At 47.3% G+C, this 18,669-nt stretch overlaps 1 protein-coding gene across 1 annotated transcript; it reads right to left on the bottom strand.

Annotated features, from left to right (window-relative positions):
- Positions 1-2,832: 2,832 nt before the first annotated feature.
- On the bottom strand, positions 2,833-10,662 carry Ppp1r15b (protein phosphatase 1 regulatory subunit 15B). Its single transcript, XM_051203947.1, has 2 exons — positions 8,648-10,662; positions 2,833-6,199 (listed from the first exon to the last, which is right to left on the bottom strand). Exons 1-2 carry the CDS (start codon positions 10,505-10,507, stop codon positions 5,918-5,920), a joined length of 2,142 nt encoding a protein of 713 aa, XP_051059904.1. The 5' UTR covers positions 10,508-10,662; the 3' UTR covers positions 2,833-5,917.
- Between the last annotated feature and the right edge of the window lie 8,007 nt (positions 10,663-18,669).

Raw genomic sequence — 18,669 nt, 5'->3', positions numbered from 1 at the left:
TCTGGCTTCCTCAGGCACTGCACACGTGCACATACATACATACATACATACATACATACATACAAAACACCCATATACATAAAACAGAAATACTTTTCAAAAAATACATCTAAAACAAAAGCCAAAACTATCATGGGAGCCAGCCTGGTTGAGCATGGTAGTAAACACTTTTTGTGTGTGTGTGTGTGTGTGTGTGTGTGTGTGTGCTCCAGGGTTTCGCTGTAGCTTTGCAGCCTGTCCTGAAACTTGCTCTGTAGACCAGGCTGGCCTTGAACTCACAGAGACCCTAGTGCTGGGATTGAAGATGTGCACCACCACTATCACCCATTCCAGGTCAATCTGGATTATATAGTGAGATTTTGTCTTTTTTGTTTGCTTGCTTGCCTTTTGTTTTTTGAAACAGGTTTTCTTTGTGTAGCCTTGACTATCCTGGAACTCTCTCTGTAGACTAGGCTGGCCTCAAATTCAGACATCATCCTGCTTCTGCTTCCCAAGTGCTGGAATTAAAGGTAAGATGACAAACAGGCAGCCTAAACCAGCTTGAGGGTCTACCTAGCAAGTTCCAGACTTTGTCTTCAAAAAAAGTTTTTGTTTTGTAAAAGTGATTCATTTTGTGTGTGTATGTGGTGTGGTGTATGTGTGTGTGTGGTGTGGTGTATGTGTGTGTGTCTGTGTGTGTGGTGAATGTGTGTGTATGTGGTGTGGTGTATGTGTGTGTGGTGTGGTGTATGTGTGTGTGTCTGTGTGGTGAATGTGTGTGTATGTGGTGTGGTGTATGTGTGTGTCTGTGTGTGTGTGGTGAATGTGTGTGTATGTGGTGTGGTGTATGTGTGTCTGTGTGGTGAATGTGTGTATATGTGGTATGGTGTGTGTGTGTTTTGCCTGCACCTGTGTACACGCATGCAGCATCCTTTAGGCCCACAAAAGGGCACTCCATCCCCTGGAACTGGAGTTTAGATAATTTTGAGCTGCCCTAAAAGGTGCTGGGGATCAAACCTGAAGCTAGTACCCCCTTCCCCTCGTTGTGCCCAGAAGGGTTAATCTGGAGTTTCTGTTCTTCATCCCCGACCCCTTTTTTTTCCTTTTTCTTTTTTCCAGACAGGCTTTCTCTGTAACATCCCTGGCTGTGCTGGAACTCCCTCTGTAGACCAAGCTGGCCTTGGACTCACAGAGATCCGCCTGCCCCTGCCTCCTGAGTGCCAGGATTAGAGGCGTGCCACCAACACCCTAATGAAGCCAGCACCCTTAACCTCAGACCCATGAGTCTTTGCCTTCAGATCTAATGAATGCCTGAGCTGTTAGGAAATCAGCAACATTCCCTGGTTCTGCTGTCACTTACTTAACCCTGAACATCCCTTGGATGCTTCTGAAGGCTAATCAGAGTGCCAAAAAGCTAGACAAAGTGACAGTATCACTAGGCATGGTGGCCAGTGTCAAGGTGGCTTGTTTTTTGTGAAGTTGACACAAGCTAGATGACCTGGAAAGAGAAATCTGAGAAAACGCCCCCACCGGATGGCTTGGGGCATCTCCTTGATTGACTATTGATCATTTATCTATTCTATTTTAATTCCTAAGTCCTGGGAAGGAGGCCCTGGGTAGTATAGGGAAGCAAACTGAGCAAGTGGGTAAGCAGGGTTCTTAGTGGTCTGTTTCAGTCCTGCTCCCAGGTTCTTGTCTTGGCTTTCTGCCCTGACTTCCCTCAGTGATGGGCAGTGACGTGAAATAAGCCCTTTCTCCCCAAGATGCTTTTGTTCATGCATAGCGTGAGAAGGCAAACTAAGACGTTCAGCATTGTCAGGCTGAGGCAGGATGGGGAACTCAGCAGTGCCCTCAGTTACCCAGGCAGTTTGAGGCCAGGCTGGACTACACAAGACTCTTTAAAAACCAACAATAAAGGCAAGAGGAAACTGGAAAGATAGTATGAGACGAGGGGAGGGCATGTGATCCAAACAAAACCTGAAAGTCTGCTCCAGAGTTTACCCCCATCTATCTAGCTCAGGTTCGAGACCCCATGGCAATAAGGCTGCCAGTCAGCTGTTTACCCTATCTTCACTATGGACCAAGCAACCAACTTCCCGCAAATCATTTCCCACCGTTTCCTGGTAATATTAAGGGGTATAGCATGAACCAGGTGTGGTGGCAGACATGATTCCCAGCTCTTGGGAGGTAGAGGGAAAGAGGTTCAGGAGTTCGAGGTCAACCTCAGCTATATAGCTAACTCAAGGCCAGCCTGGGTTACAGGGAGACCAGCTCAAAACGAAAACAACAAACAAAAAGCAAGGGACCAAAGAGATGGTTCAGCAATTAGGAGTATTTGTTGCTCTTGTAGAGGGTCTGGGTTGGATTCCAGCACCCACATGGTAGCTCACAATGATCTGTAACTCCAGTTTCAGGAGATCTGACACATGTAAGCAGAGTGCAGGCAAAACAGCCATACACACTCTATTAGGGTTCTCCAGAGCAACAGAACCGACAGAATGAAGATTATAGAAGGAAATGTATGTCATACATTCCCTTAGTGGTAAGAGCCTGTTCTGGAACTCACTTTGTAGACCCGCCTGCCTGTGCCTCTGCCTCCTGAGTGCTGGGGTTACGGGTGTGCGCCACCACAGGCACCCGCCACAGGCACCCGCCACTGGCACCCGCCACAGGCACCCGGGAACACTCACTCTTCATCACTAAGGCGGTGCCTTTCTACTGCATTTCTGCTCCCCCTGCTTCCCCTAACCAGCTGAGCAGCCACTTATCTGACTCAAAGCTGATTTTCGCCTCAAAAACCCTGTCCCATGATACCAAAGCCAGTGTAAAAGAATGCATAAAAATATCATAGCATTTAATAATTGCAAATATATTTATTACAATTGACAGATTAGTTAATAATTATATACAAATATAATCTGAGCTATAAAATCTCCACTAGTTACATTTTAAAATCATTGATCTGAAGAAGCCAACTCAAAAATCTTGTTCCCAAACTTCACCTTCCTTAAATTATAAAAAATAAAATCTGACAGTTTTGATTGCAAGTTCCAGTTGAAGGGCTGTCCCACTCAGCACTGGGAGGTGGGGACCCGCGTCTGTACAGAGCCTCCCTCTCACAAGCTACACAGATCCCTAAAGCCCCACTGCAAGGCTGGAATGTGGAATATGCAGCTAAAACCTCCACGCCTCGCCTCGCCGGTCTCCTTTCCTTGGGAGGGGCCTTAACATCTGGGACTGGGATGACAATAATGTTGTAAAGATCCTTCTGTCCTTGCCACCATCTGACCATGCCTGCAGGCAGGCAGTGCACCAGAGTGTTTTAACCAGTCATTTACTCATTAGATAGGGAAGGTGGAATCTGGAACAATTTTTAAACACCCAAGGAATGTTCTGTACATTCTGTACTTCTGTAGTCTCATCCCTTTGCAAATATACAGGTGCTGGGTCTCAAACACAACACAGCTAAATGTCTGAAATCAAATGCTAAGCTGCAGTCTGGCTGTGAAACAATGTCTATTGTCACAATTTTTCTTCCTAAGTTAACATGCCTGCTTTCCAAACGACACAGCTCCTAACTAGCCCATTTCCACAGCACTATACCAGACTGCAATGCACTCTGGGTTCACGAAACACACGTGCACAAACTACAGAGAATGGGGCTCTGTAAAACTCAGACCAACTTTTCCGGTGCTTTATTCTTAGTGTGTGAATGAACATTGTCACTGTCACCACCAGGGGCAAACCTTAGAGCATGTCCAACGGAAATGGCCAGGGAGATCATAAACTGAGGTAGTTACGCTGTGAGCTCTTCTGTGAAAATCCATCCCCACCATCAATCTAGCAAACCTCTCCTGTTTGTGCTCCTGCTACCCATGGCAGGAGGCACAGTAAGAACTGACCACTAAAGAGGTGATTAAACGTACCTCAACCTAGCACACACACAGCAAATAAAACTAACTCAATAAAGCAGGCACACTAATCAGTGCAGACTATTCAAAGCAAGCCTTGGGTATGACACTAAGACTTTCTGGCTGTTCTACCTGTACTCCATGCTTTTCTCAAAGAGCAGGAAACCTGGACATTGAAGTTTATATTTGACATTTCACACTTAAGAATTCAGAAATGTCCAATCCAAGTTTACAGTGTCACCATGGCAGGTTTTAAAAGTGACAGGTGCTGAGGCAGGGTATTAAGTAACACTGGCTTTCTGTTAAGGGTACATAAAACAAAACTGAATTTCTGAGATGTCTGCATATTCCTCCTAAGAAAATTCTAGGCTTTTAAGTTTTTAAAAAAAATTGCGTACAATGCAATGATTACTTCCTAGAATGCTTTACAATTCCTACCCACTGAAAGCTAAAAAGTCACATTCAACAGGAACTACAACACAGAAACCTTCCAAATGGACAGTTTGCAAACAAATCAAACACACTAGATGTTAAGGTTTGGCAGACCAGCTGGGTATCACAGTGTAGTCTTTAAGAAGCACACCAACACAGCTTTCTCAGTCAAGAAAGTACTGCACTTGAGGGTTTGTGGTGGTCCTTGGAAATACCCTAAATGGACGTACAGAAAAAAATCTGGACCTGTGGCACCACATACGAAATTCTAGCAAGAGAACAAGGGAATCTTTCAAAGTCATCCTTGGCTAAGTACTCAGTTCAAGGCTAGCCGAGGCCACATAAGACTAATTCTTTAAGAGAAGGAAAAAAAGGGGGTGAAATCCCAAATGATACAACAATGTCTTTTAAGTTGACAACAAGTGCAATAGGTTTAGCCTTAAGGTAAATAGGTCAAATCTATGAAAGTAGAAAAAAAAAGTGCAAGCATAGCCTATGTATGTATGTATACACACATATATATATGCATGCATACATACATACATACATATACATATATGTGTGTGTGTGTGTGCGCACTATATGTACACTCAGGAGGTTAAATCAAGGATTGCCATGAGCTCAAGGTCACAATGAGACCATGCCTCAATTCCCCACCTCAAAACATACACATATACATATATACAGAAAACCAAAAGAGCATTCACTTTAGAACAGGAAAAGTTTGTAGACAGGAATGCATAATTTAAAATAGAACCCAATATGTAGTACTGGGGATTGAACCCAGAGCCTTGCACAAGCAGGCAAGAGCCCTCCGCTATTTAACAATATCCCAGCCTCCTTTTCTATTTTCATTTTATAAGGTAAGGCCATGCTGGCCCTGAATTCACTATATGGCCCAGGAAGACCTTGAATTTCATCTCCTCTTGCTCAGTCTCCAAAGTAACTGGAGTTACAGGCCTGGGAAGAAACTTTTTTTTCTATACCAGGCATGGCGGCACAGGCCTTTAATCCCAGTACTCAGGATAAGAGGCAGAGGCAAGTGGATCTCTGTGAGTTTGCCGCCAGTCTGGTCTACAGAGCAAGTTCCAGGCCAGCCAGGCTACACAGAGAACCCCTGTCTCTAAAAAACCAAAACAAACAAACAACCTTTTGTTGTGTTTGTCCTCTAAGACAGCTCTGGCTGGCTTGGAGCCCACTATGTGAGCCTAGATGCTCTCTGCCTCCAGAAGTTTTCTAAATGCAAAGTAACAACTTAAAGAGAGTTCCTTTTCCCACCCTCAAGGAGGCAGAGGATACAAGCACATCCACCTGGGCATGGTGGGGCAGGAAGCAAAGGCAAGAAGATACCAATTTCAAGACCAGCTTGGTCTACACACAAAGACCCAGGCCAACCAGAATTCTGGAGTGAGAGCCCTGTCTCAAAAACACAAAAACAACATCCAACTAAATAGGAAAAGAGAGGATTAAAGATCCTTCATTATCTGAGTTGGTGTTTCTAATGAGACATATTACCCAAAAATAATTCAACTACATCACTAGATACAAGCTGTTTCTTTAAAAACATGTCCAAGGACAGCTGCCAATATCTGTTTTTAGGAGAACCCTCTCAAGCAAGAGAGAGTGTGGGCCAGGGCTACAGGCTGTTCACTCGTCTTAACATCAATGAGCAACAGTGTGTCTCCTGAAATGTGTCCCTGCAGTCTACTGAACATTCGCTCTCTGTGCTCAAATGTCAAGCAGTAGCCAATGGCATCTTCTGTTTCTTGAATCCGTTTCTGGAACCTGCATCCATCCCTTGCAAATTCTTCCCATGGTCCCTTGCGATCCTCATCACCACTTATATAATACTCAGTAACTTCTTCAAGGAAGGTTACCTAGGAAGACAAACAAACCCAATGTTAATAACGCTAGGATCTTAGGACTAACACTAACACCAAAAAGAATCCATCTTTGTCCCTACTGCACACGGAGGTGATGAAATCGCCAATAATGCTGCAAAGATAAGATGTACATTTCCTCACAAGCCTACAGTAGCTGTCCCTTCAAGCCCAAACCTTGTTTCATGGTGTTGAAAGTTTGGATTACCCCCATTATCAATCCCTGCTATCCTTTCTTAAAGAAACACAGAAATTTGTCTTTTCAGTATTCTTTCCCCCAAAAGAAAAAGTATTCAGGGAGTAACCACTACAACCCTGAAAAGGCCAAGATACTCTGTGACCCCAGGACAAGCTGAGGCAGAACAATCATGGGTATGAAGCCAGAATGGGTTACATGAGACCCTGTTTAAAAAAAAAAAAAGCATGTTTAATAGTTACATCAGCTAATCCCAGAGAGACCTATAGCTTTCCTTCCCTTTACATCAGGCCTAGGAATGCCCCTGAGGACAATTAGTAAGCATGTAACACCTTACTAGATATTGCATTCTACTGGTTACCCAGTCATGGTCACTAAGATAAATAAAATAAGCTTTTTTTGGGGGGGAGGGGGTGGTTCAAGACAGGGTTTCTCTGTGGCTTTGGAGGCTGTCCTGGAACTAGTTCTTGTAGACCAGGCTGGTAAAATGAGTCCTTTTACAATGTTTATCAAATGCCAAACTTTTTTCAAAGAAGTTTACACATTTTCCCATGTGATACTCATGCCAGTCCTATGACATGTGAACAGTATTATCACCAGCGTGCAGACAAGGAATCCTGCCAGTTACTCCCCCAACCCCCACAGCATCTACGCGGCATGACTAGGACTGAAAGTCTACAATCTGCTCTTCTGTCAGTGCACACGGTATTTTTACATCCAGGATTTCAAGGCCTCATTCTTAGAATGGGGCAGTACTCTTCATTCCCATAAAACTAAAGAGTGGCAGGTAGCCAAGAGCTGTTAAATAACTATCATACTTAAACACATCTTCTAGTCTTCGTTCTAGCAGTCAATAGTCTTAAGCTAAACTGAGACATGAGGTTGACATCAGTCATCAAAGACATGGAAATGAATTAATTATGAGTTTATTTACTCATTTATCTTTTGGGGGCTGGAGGGATAGCTCAGCGGTTAAAAGCTAGGCTAGGCTCATTTATCTTTTGGTAGCTGGGGGGTGGGGGTGGGGCTGGAGGTGTAGCTAGCTCAGTGGCAGGGTGCATGTTTAACATGCAAACCAGTCCAGGATTCAACCCCCAGCATCACAAGACAAAGCAACAGGTCTTAGTATTTCCCACTGGATAAGTAAAGGGATCAGGGGCATGGCAGTTAAAGTAACTTGTCTGGTCTGGCTTCCCGGCCCCCCAACACATACATCTCAGACCTAAAGCCCAAGCAGAGAACACAGGCCTGCAGAAGCCAGTGGCCCACAACTGTCCATGTGACACTCAATGGTGCAAAGTATAAGACACTAAAGAGACCCCCTCAACAGGAAAAACATCTGTGTTTCCATGCTTTCTCAGTTAATAACTTCAGCTGAGTAAGCAGTAAGAGAAATAAAGCAATTTAAAAATACCCTGAACATGAACTAAACTGAACAATAATATAATCAAAGAGCAAACCATCCCATGAAGTGTTAAAATTAGCCTGGAGGCTCACAGATATCCCGGCACTTCAGAGACTGAGGCCCCAGCTCAGCAGGACTTTGAGGCCAGGCCGGCTTCAACTTTCAGTGAGTTCTAAGCCAGTTTGCAGTGAGACTTAAAAAAAAAAAAGGGGGGGGGGGGCTGCTAAACGTTCTAGCCAGCTCAGAACACAGAATACAGGAAAAGCCAAGAGTATTGCCTTGGTTGGTTTCTGTTGTTGTTTTTTGTTTGTTTGAAAGTTCCACCTATGTATCTCATTATGTAGACCAAGCTAGACTCCAAAAATCAGAAATAATCCACCTGCAACTGACAAGCGCTGGAATTACAGGCATGCATCACCACAATCACTGCCCTTCCGGGCAAACAACTGGATAAACCTAACTTGCTTTTTGGAGTTATTACCAGTAGTATTGTAGTGTATAGCATAATAATTACTAGTATTCCTTTGGGTTCCAATGGACAGGAATAAAGACACTGTTGTCATGAAAATAAATATTATGCATTCACAAACATACTACAAGTGAACCATTTTTAAGCTTCAGGACCCACCAACCTAAATGGCAGCCCTACTCACATCCACACGCGGGCGCCCTCCTTTCAGATGGGAATACTTCTCTAGACTGGGAAGAAGGGTCATTTGAGTATTTCTCAATCCAAGCCTTCCTCAAAACTATGCACAACTATGCCTCCGCAGGATAAGTCATGCTGCTATAGTAACACCAAAATACAGCAAATCACTAGACATGTAAAAGGGAGAAAACAAACCTTTTTTCTTTTGATATGGGTGTATTTTTCTCCAGAAAGGGCCTCACCCAGCCCACAGTCTGGACAGTTATCTTCTTGGCTCTCTAACACTTGTACCTTACAAGAAAGTAAGGTGTGACACCCAGAAAAGGCAGCCATGGCCTCAGAAGGTGCTTTGGGGTCCTGGCAGCCTTCCCAGTTTTTCCCTGACGTTCGAAAGGGAGCCTTGAAATTTAAAAGGTTGTAGGGGTCCTCAGAGTTGCAGAATGAGTTCCACAATCTAAGATTCTCCGATTCATCTGCACTGGATCCCCAATCCTCTTCCTCCCCAGAACTGTGCCCGGGAGTCTCCGGAAGGAGTCCGGCCTGAGAAGCCCCTACGTCGGAGTTGGCAGACAAGGACCTCCCTGCATCACACGGGTCTCCAGGGACAAGTCTGGCAGCAGTCTGAATTGTGGCTGTGAAGTTTTGGGGATTGTAAGGATCTACACTGTAGAAAGAGTTCCAAAGGTGAAGCCCTTCAGAGTCCTGTCCCTCCTCTGATTCCGACAGAGAACCATCACTATCACTATCGAAGCCATCATCCTCGGCTTCCTCGTCCCAATCCTCACTTTCCGAGTCGGAGCTGGTCTCCAAGTCACTGGCAGCGCCTCCCAAAATGTAATCGATCAGTTTGTTGCTACAAACTGGTCTGGCAGAGACAGGAAGGTCATCGTCTCCGTCTGAGCAGTCAGCTACACTAGTGTGGCTCGCCTCACACTCTTTTCCCACGGGTTCCTGGGGGCTGTGGGAAACCTCTTCAATCAACAAGTCTATTTTTCTCTCAGTGAGCTCCGGGCTGGCTCCAGGAGGAGACACAGTCTGGGCTGGGTTATCTGTGCAATGTTGTGGGTCCATCCGGAGAAGGTTCTGCTCCTCCTCCAGGCTGTGGTAGCCATTATCTTGCTCAGGGGTGGGTAACTCTTGCCCCTTGTTGGCCTGAAGGAATTCTAGCCGTTTCATACGAAGGTGGTGGATTTCGGGCAGGCCTTCTGTGGAAAGAGGGGGATATCTCTGCCACGCGGTTGCCGAGATCTCTGCACGCAGAGACTGCGGGTGGCAACCACCTTCAAAACGGCAACAGTTCTCTGGGGGGAGCGTTCGGAAATCCACGAGTTGGCCAGCTCCAACGCTGCTGGGACAGCGCAGCTCTAGCGGGGGAAGGCAGTCCAGATGGGAAGGGTTCAGTAGATAGGAAACTACCTTGAAACCGCCTAGGCTCTGGGCGTCCAGAGGCCCAGGGGGAGAAGGGCCAAGTTCTCGGTGGGGGACTAGACCGGCTGGAAGACTACTGGGCAACAACTCCAGCCGCTCCAGGAGGAAAGTGTGCGCTGCAGGGTCCAAAGCTCTTGCCTGGGCTTTCAACTCCAACTCCAGGTCTGAGGGTGAGGACTGCCACTGGAGTCCCTCCTCTAACCAATCAAGGGGGCTGAGCACCAAGTCTCCCGAAGAGTCCAGCTGCAGTGAACTCAAGGGTTTCTGCACCGTGGGGCCGGCCGCCTCCTCCCGTCCTCTCAAGGCTCTCAGGGCGCTGGAATTTGCTACGAGATCCAGCCATCTGGTCGGAATCATGCCACCGAAAAGATGGCTCCAAACGAACAGCTTCTGGAGCAAGCAAGGGAGGAGGGCAAAAAGCTGGGAAAGCAGTCTGGCCCAGTACCTGGTCCGAGGCTCGGGCAGAGCGGAGGCGGGCAGCGCGGCGGGGTCCCCGCGGTCTCCCCGACAGGAAGGCGTCGGGAACTCGGGAGAGCGGGCGTGCCACCGCCGAAGGAAGGGCGGCCGGAACCAGGAGCCCACCCGAGGGGCAGGCCGCATGCGCGGGCCTTGCGTCGCCAGCTCCATCCCCTTCCCCGGGCGGTTTGTCGGGCGGGAGCTCGGCGGGTTCGGCGGCGTCAGGACCCGAGGCCTACACAGCCTCGGCCTTGCCCAGCCATCGAGTCGGGACTGCAGGCCGATTCCGGCGCCGGAGGCCGAGGAGGCCCAGCGAGCGGCGGCTTCCGCAGCCGGCGGCGGCCCGCACAGCTTGGTAGCCCGCGCAGGCTGCGGCGGCCGCGGCTACGTCCATGCCGGTGTGGAGGGAGGCGTCCTGGCCCGTGTGGGACCGCCCCAGACCCTTCCGGCGGCGGCGGCGTTCGCGGAGAGCGCGGCCCGCACGAAGGGCTGGGCGCTGGGCGGGCGAGCAAAGCGAGCGAAGCCCAAGATGGCCGCAGCCGGACACCCGGAAGCCGCGGAGCGCACTGAGGCCCCGGGGCGTCTACGCCTGCGGCCCAGCGCCACCCGACGTCACTGGCAGAGCCCCGCCCCCGAAAGGCGGGCTCGCGTCACTGCCGTGCGTGGCCGCTGATTGGCTGCCACTGTGGTCCCGGCCGGCTTCCTTAACTCCGGGGTAGAGCGGCCTCGCACGTCCGAAGTTGCATCAGCCGGGCCCGAGAATGTACGCGTCCGCAATCAACTAGCTCCGGTCTCCTAGGAGACCGCACGCTCCACCCTCCGGGTTACAGGGAAGGGGCTCAGGGAGGTAAAACGCGTTTGTACGGGACCTGGGGATTTATGGATTACACACGCACGCGCACACACACGGGCACCGTATCACTTACCCGCTTTGTTAAGTAGACGGGAGTTAAACGTGGGGTGGGCAGTGCCGTATAACCGGCATGCCTGGGGTTAAGACACAAATCAGCGGAAGGCAGAACTGGACTCACTCAAGCATCCCTGCCACCCCTGTCCCCCGCCCCCTGCTTTGGGGTTTCTACGTCTCCGGCGTTGCCTGCGGTCTTATTTGGACATCACAAAGGAAGCCGTGGTGTGCGGGGCGCGCTGAAGTCACAGGGCGGGGAGAGAGTGTCACACTACTGTTGGCTCTCACACCCCTCAGCACCAGCGAGAATTCAGTTCCTTTAGCTCCTCGCCTCCGCCTACCCAGTGCAGAGAGTAAAGGCGCGTGACACCTCACCTGGTCTTTAGTTCGCTTCCTTATCTCTTCTAGTTTTATCTAGTTTTAGTCTAGTTTTGGCAATGACAAAGCCAAGTAGCTATGGCAGAGGGAGGAGAGTAATTGGAACTTAGATGGAAGATGGTTCATCGGTCTACAAAGGGAGGCCTGTGGGTCCTCAGGCTTTATGGGGCCTATTCGAGGTTCAAAAGAAAGTTCTTTTCTTTCCTGAAACCTAGACTTTCTGTTGTTTACTCCCTGGCGATATTTTAATGTCTGGAAATAGCTGGTTTCTTAATCCCAAAAACTTTAGGGAAATGTATTGGTACTGTGAGTCCGTTTTCATAGTAGAAAAGAGATCCAGATATGCAAATTAATTACTGGAAGCTTCAGTTCCTTTTGGAGGGGAAGCTGAAACTGTGGCCTCTCTTTTAAGCAGTGGGCGGGGAGCTATGTTCCTATCACAGTGCCTAGCCAGATGGTAGGAACACAAACGTTAGCTAATGTTGTACAGTTGTTGCCCTTTACAATCCTCAATTGTTTCCCACAGCACACAGAATAAAGGTTCTGTTCAGCCTGACCTCCACTAATGCCACTCAGCCTTGGATTCTCTTTACGGGGTCCTCTTCCAAAGCTTTGGACTTATCCTTGCTTCTGGTCTTTGGTGGCCAGGAAAGCCCTCTCAACTTTTCTTGTCCCCTACCTATTCACACTCCCAGGTTCAACTAAAAGGTCAGTGTCTGAGAGCCCGGCTTGGTGTCACATGTCTTTAATCTCAGAGCTACACAGAGAAACCCTGTCTGGAAAAACCAAAGATGGATGGATGGATGGATGATGGATGGATGGATAAATAGATAAATGGATGGATGGATGGATGGATAAATAGATAAATGGATGGATGGATGATAGATGGATGGATAAATAGATAAATGGATGGATGGATGGATGGATGGATGATAGATGAAGTCAATGTCTGCTTGAGGCCCTTACTGATCTCACTCAATTAGTCGGTCCTTTTCAACTCTGGTATCCCACTCCTTAACAGAATTTAACAGATTGCACTATCCTTTCCTGTAAATGTTCCTCCACTCCAGGCTATAACAAACAATACCGACTTCTTCAACTTCCCAACGACAAGAGGAACTGCTTTACGTAGAAACTTTACCCTACAGGCAGTGGTGACACTTGCCTTTACTCCCAGAGGTAGAGGCCAGCAGATCTCTGAGTCGAGACCAGCATGTGTCATGGAAAAATAAGGCTGCTGGGAAAGCTGCTCGTAGCAAGTGTGGTCTACAGAGTGAGTTCCAGGACAGCTAGAACTGCACAGAGAAACCTTGTCTCCAACAACAAGCAAACAAAAGAGTTCCCTTGAAGTTGGTTATTAAATGAGCTGTTAGAACCTCTTAGAGGTTCCTCCTCCTAACCCCCCACCCCAGACAGGGTTTCTCTGTATTGCTTTGGAGGCTGTTCTGGAACTACTTCTGTAAGCCAGGCTGGCCTCAAACTCAGAGATCTGCCTGCCCAGTGCTGGGATTTAAGAGGTCAACCACCAAGCCTGGCTGGCCGATCCTGATCCTCATACTCTGTCCCTCGATGTGTTCAAACCCATGCTTCCAGTGGAAGCCAAAGGCCACTGGTAGGTGTCTTCCTCTATCACTGTCCCCCATTTTTTTGTTTGCTTGTTTTGTTTTTGTTTTTCGAGACAGGGTTTCTCTGTATTGCTTTGGAGCCTGCCCTGGAGCTAGCCCTGTAGACTAGGCTGGCCTCAAACTCCCAGAGCTGCCTGCCTCTGCCTCCCTAGCGCTGGGACTAAAGGCGTGCACTGCCAACTGTCTCCCATATTTTTTTGAGACAAGGTCTATCACTGGACTTGGAACTCACCATTTCAGATAGACTAGCTCAGGGAGCCTGCAGGATCCTTATGTCTTTGCCCTGTAGATATGGGATCACAGCCACTAATTACCTGAGGGTTTCGTTTTGTTTGAATCTGAACCATCTCCTCAACCTAGGTCAGAACATCTTTTTTCTTTTCTTTTCTTTTTTTTTTTTAATCTTCTCCACATTCTCTTAACAAAGACTTTTTTGTTGTTTTTGGCTTTGTTTTTCTGGACAAGGTTTCTCTGTACAGCCCTAGCTCTCTTGGAACTTGCTCTGTGGACCAGGATGTCCTGGAACTCAGAGATCTGCCTACCTCTGCTTCCTGAGTGGTAGGACAAAGGCATGCACCACCACACTGCCACACTCAATGGTTTTTAAATTTTACATTTAAATGTATTTATTTTAGGATATGTTTGTGTGAACTTAAACCATAGTACTCATGTGAAGGGCAGAGAACAATTTTTGAGACTTGGTTCTCTCCTTCTGCCAAGTGGGTCCAGGGGATTGAGCTCAGGACATCAGTCTTGACAGAACATTCTAAGCCATCTCCCTGCCCCCCTCCTCTTTCTGAGTATAAAGCTGGGTATGGTGGCACAGGTTTGTAACCCCAGCAGTCCAGGAGCAGAGATAGGAAGATAGGAGTTCAAGGTCATCTTCAGTATATAACAAGTTATACAAGACCCTGTCTCTCAAAATAATTTAAAATAATAATAATAAGGCAAAACAGCTTTTAGAGGCTAGAGCTGGCTCAGTGCCTAAGAGCACTGGCTTTTATAGAGGACCTGGGTGGTTTCCAGCATCTACAAGGTGGTTCAAAATCATCCCTAACTCCAGTTCCAGGGGATCCAGGCACACTTGGAGTGACATATACATACATGCAGGCAAAACACTCATATACATAAAACTTGAAGGAAAAGTTTAGTAAAATAGCAGTTGGAGCATGGGACTGCAACTTGAGACCTGAGTCCACAGCATGCCTCAGGAAACACTTCTGCAGCTCTGTCTGTTGTGTGCTGTAACAGCAGCCCCTGAGTTGTCTCCATCCACTGTGCTCTTTCAAGTACCTTATTGGGGGTGGGGGGGTGGGGAGGGTGTTCCAGAGACTGTTAGCCATCTCTATCCCCAGCCTTCTGGGGGAGGAAAACAGGTTACACATCTCCACCGTTGAAGTGGGAACCCTGTGTGTCTAACATTCCAGGTTTCCTGGGTGCTGTTTGTGAGTGCAAGGACTGTTGTGCTCCCAACACCCTGTGCTCTACTAAATCACATGATTAAAACTTTCCATCACCCCTAAAAGGTTATAAAAAGCCAGACCTGAGAGACTCCCCAAGAGGATTTGTTGGGAGGATCGCTCCCAAGGCTGCTCTCTGAAGTCTCCGTTCCTTACTTTTAAGATTTACTAATTTTTGTTTTATGTGAACTGGTGTTTTGCCTGTCTATCTGGGCACCTCATGCATACCCGGTGCCTGGAGAGGCCAGAAGAGGACTTAGAATCTGCAGAACTGGAGATTCAGATGGTGGTTAGCTGTGCTGTGGATGCTGAGATTTGAACCCGGGTCCTCTGAAGAACACCACCACTCTTAACTAATGAGCTATCTCTCCAGCACCTCTCTCTCTTTCTTTCTCTTAATGAAGCTGCTCTCGAAGTTAAAGGAAAGCCTCTCCTCCTTCCCTTTGAGACCCCATCAAGTGGACATCCTCCTAATTTGTGTCCTTTCTGGCTAAGGCTCTCCCTTCCTCCTCAAGGCCCAGTGATGGCCATTAGATGCTTTCATCTCATCCTAATACACCTCACAAAGGAATTGTGTCAACCTCCTTTCCAGACTGCTGCAGCTGCTGCTCATCTTTTATTACAATAGCCGTCCACGTGCAGCTCCTAAAATCAATCTCTTAATTTTTTTAAATGAGGCTTGAAGATGCAGCTCAATGGTACAGCACTGGCCTAAGAAGCCCAAACCCTGGGCTTGATCCCCAGCATTGCAAAAGTAAATTATCAAAAACAAAGTAACTCAAACAAACAAAAACAAAAATAACTTTGAGTGGGCTACATATTCATGTGCAGTTTGTTTGTTTGTCTGTTTGTTTTTGGGGGGGCAGGTTGTTTCGAGATAGGGTTTTTCTATGTAACAGACCTGGCTGTCCTTGATTAGTAGACCAGGCTGGCCTTGAACTCACAGAGACCAGGGCCTCTGCCTCCCCAGTGCTGCAATCAAAAGCGTGTGACACCATGCCCAGCTCCTTGTGCAGTTTAATTTTATTTTTTCATTATTCTTACCTTCAAAGTTGTTTTGGGAGAACATGCAACCAGAAAGCTTTAAAAGCTATGAGAATCTGGCTTTGCCTTTGTTGTGCCCAAATTTTGAACCCCCAAATCACAAAGCAAAGAGTCTTTAATTAATGAGTTAACTATATTAAATCTGGTTCTGTGTCCATCTGACACAGCAGGAGGAAGGAGAAAGACCCAGAGGGACCGTGGGGCAGGGAATTTATTGGGGTGTGTAAGGGGAGTGACTGGAGTCTGTAGCAGTCTCAAGATTGGTGCAATTCCGGGCTTGGGCGACCTGTCCTGTGTTGATTGGTCAGCTGGTTGCTATGGCCTATAGGCCCTCCCAAGGCGGTTGCTAAAGCACATCCAGATACAGCCTGCTAACATCTGATTGGTTCCTTGCCACATGGAGGGTATATGGTTTCCTAGTGACTAGAAGGTCAGGAACTCAGCACATTGCTGAGTCAGGGGCCTTTGTCTTGCTGGGTATTTTCTGCAGCCTGTCATGGCTGCCAAAGGGGGCTGGGTGAGGGTCTGGTTTCTTCAGCCTTGAGGTCTCTCTCAACTGGAAGAAAATGGTGAATCAGCCTTCCAGCCAGAGGGCAGAGGCCAGCTCTGTACACAGAGATAAGCAGTTACCTTGGCCAGTGCTAGCTGCTGAAGACAAGAAGTCCTTGGATTGGCAGGCTGACTGGCATTTTGGCAGAAGACAACAGAACCCTAGTTCATTATATTTACCTTTAAAGATGTTGCCAGGCCTCAACTAAAAGGTACACCGCTTATTTTTTTTTTCTTTTTGGTTTTTTGAGACAGGGTTTCTCTGTGGCTTTGGAACCTGTCCTGGAACTAGCTCTTGTAGACCATGCTGGTCTCAAACTCACAGAGATCCCCCTGCCTCTGCCTCCCGAGTGCTGGGATTAAAGGCGTGCACCACCAACGCCCAGCCTGTTTTTTTCCAATTCTTTCTTATTCTTCACATCCCTCGCTGTTGTGGCTTCACACCCTGCCTTCCCAACTCGTTTGCCCCTGATTTAGTTAGCTCTTTTTGTTCCTTTGATTTGTTGTTTAGTTTTTTGTTTGTTTTGAGACAGAGTCCTGCTGTGTAGCCTCAGCCAGCTTTGAACTCACGGCCTCCCTGCTTCAGCCTCCTGAGTGCTGGTTTGCGGATGTACGGCCCCGTGTCAGGTGCTATTCACCTACTACTGAACTTCCCAGAGACCACAGCCCTTGTCATCATCGCTTGTTTTCCTCTATTATGACCCGTCACCTCCAGCCTGGAAACCACCCTTCTCCTAATCAGACAGGAAGCTCATACCTGTAATCCCAGCACGAGAAAGGTTGAATCTGGAGGGCTGCTGTGAGCTTGGGGCCATCCTGGGCTACATCCCAGTGAGTTTCAAGTCTCTCCAGAGGGAAAGAATCAGAGCAAACACCCCCCCCCTTCTCTTGCATCCTCACTCTAATATTCTCCTCTGGCAAAACTCCCACCTCATCGCACCCAACTACCCACTCACCCTGTGCATGCATCCTGCATTGCAGCCTTGCTAGGGAAGCCACTCAAGCATGCTGACCGCTTCCAGCCCCACTGATCTCATCGATGCCAGGAACCGGGTACCCTACCCTCATCCCCTGGTACTTCAGTTTTTCCCCAGACCTTGAGATGATTTGACAATGCTCCCCACTTCAAAGCCCCAGCCTTCCCATAAACACACACACTCTTAGCTTAAAACCCCACCCCGTACTGTGAGAGCCAAAGTTACATTTTAAGTTTTAATCACTGTGCCGGAAAATCCATGAAACAAGAATCCCCCTGATCTGCAAGCCCCTTGCCCAAGAACAGACCGTTCCTGAAACGCTGGAGGCTGTGGTTTATGAGGGATAACAAGCCACATGTTATCACTGCTCTAAAGAAGTATGTTTGCCCCATCATCACAGAATGTGCTCAGTCACATATGGGTGGGAGGTTCACAGGCAGGAACTACATCAGGATGTGTGCTTGCCCCTGATTGGACCTGGTAGGAAGTATTTAAGCCACCACAAACCGTGACTTAGGGCTATTTTCTGGATATATTTGGATGGACCTGGCTGGATATCTGGCCAGTATTTAATTAAAGCTTGCTTCAAATTTGGCTTTAAACTGGTCTTAATAATAGTTAATAGGATTAATAATAGTTCATAAAAACTCACTTTATTTTCCCTGCCCAATCCACCTGTAAGCTGGACTCATGTTCAGAACCTTTAATCTCATTACACAGCCTTGTTATCACTTCTCTGTAACACACGAGATTTTCTCTTATTAATAAATTATTTAGGCTAGCATACTTTAATGTAAAATATATTTTAAGCTCTCCTAGATACACTTTCCTCCAACTTTATTCATTTTATTTTATGAATTTGAATGATTTGCCTGCTTATAAACCTGTGTACCACAGGCATGCAGTGCCTGAAGGGGCCAGGAGGGGGAGCCAAATTCCCTGGAAATGAAGTTACAGATGGTAATGAGCGGTCATATAGGTGCTGGGATTCGAACCAGGGTCCTCTGGAAGAGTAGTGATAGTGAGTGCTCTCAACCACTGGACCATTTCTCCCTCCCCTCCAAGTTTTTACCAAAGTTAGACTTATGTTCATGATCTCTATCTCCTCTCCCCCTCTCTTAAAGCTTTCACCCACAGCCTCCAAGAACCTTTCAGTACATCTGGTCTCTGGATTCTTAGGGGTTGGATTCTGCCGTCTATAAGATGCTGCAGCCCTAACACCCAGTTCTTAAGGATTGGTATTGAAAGGATGAAAATACAGCTTAACTCTCTAATGACCACTAAAAGTCAGAAATTTAGAAAAAGTCCATTAGCATATATTTAAAAATCACCCTAGCTGCATGCAAAGCTCAGGAAAAACGAAAAACACATGAAATAGCTTGGCCATGATGAC

Source organism: Phodopus roborovskii, unplaced genomic scaffold (assembly GCF_943737965.1).
Source record: "Phodopus roborovskii unplaced genomic scaffold, PHOROB, whole genome shotgun sequence".
In the NCBI taxonomy this organism is placed as follows: domain Eukaryota; kingdom Metazoa; phylum Chordata; class Mammalia; order Rodentia; family Cricetidae; genus Phodopus; species Phodopus roborovskii.
The sequence above is the reverse complement of the archived record's forward strand: the minus strand, read 5'-3'. Positions and strand labels throughout refer to the sequence as shown.

What these genes read in the sequence shown, in the direction of transcription:
- Ppp1r15b (XM_051203947.1), bottom strand. Translation starts at nt 10,507, where the DNA reads ATGGAGCTGGCGACGCAAGGCCCGCGCATGCGGCCTGCCCCTCGGGTG. An exon ending in CCCATATCAAAAGAAAAAAG is followed by an intron (nt 6,200 to 8,647) that starts GTTTGTTTTCTC and finishes TTGTCTTCCTAG; the next exon opens with GTAACCTTCCTTGAAGAAGT.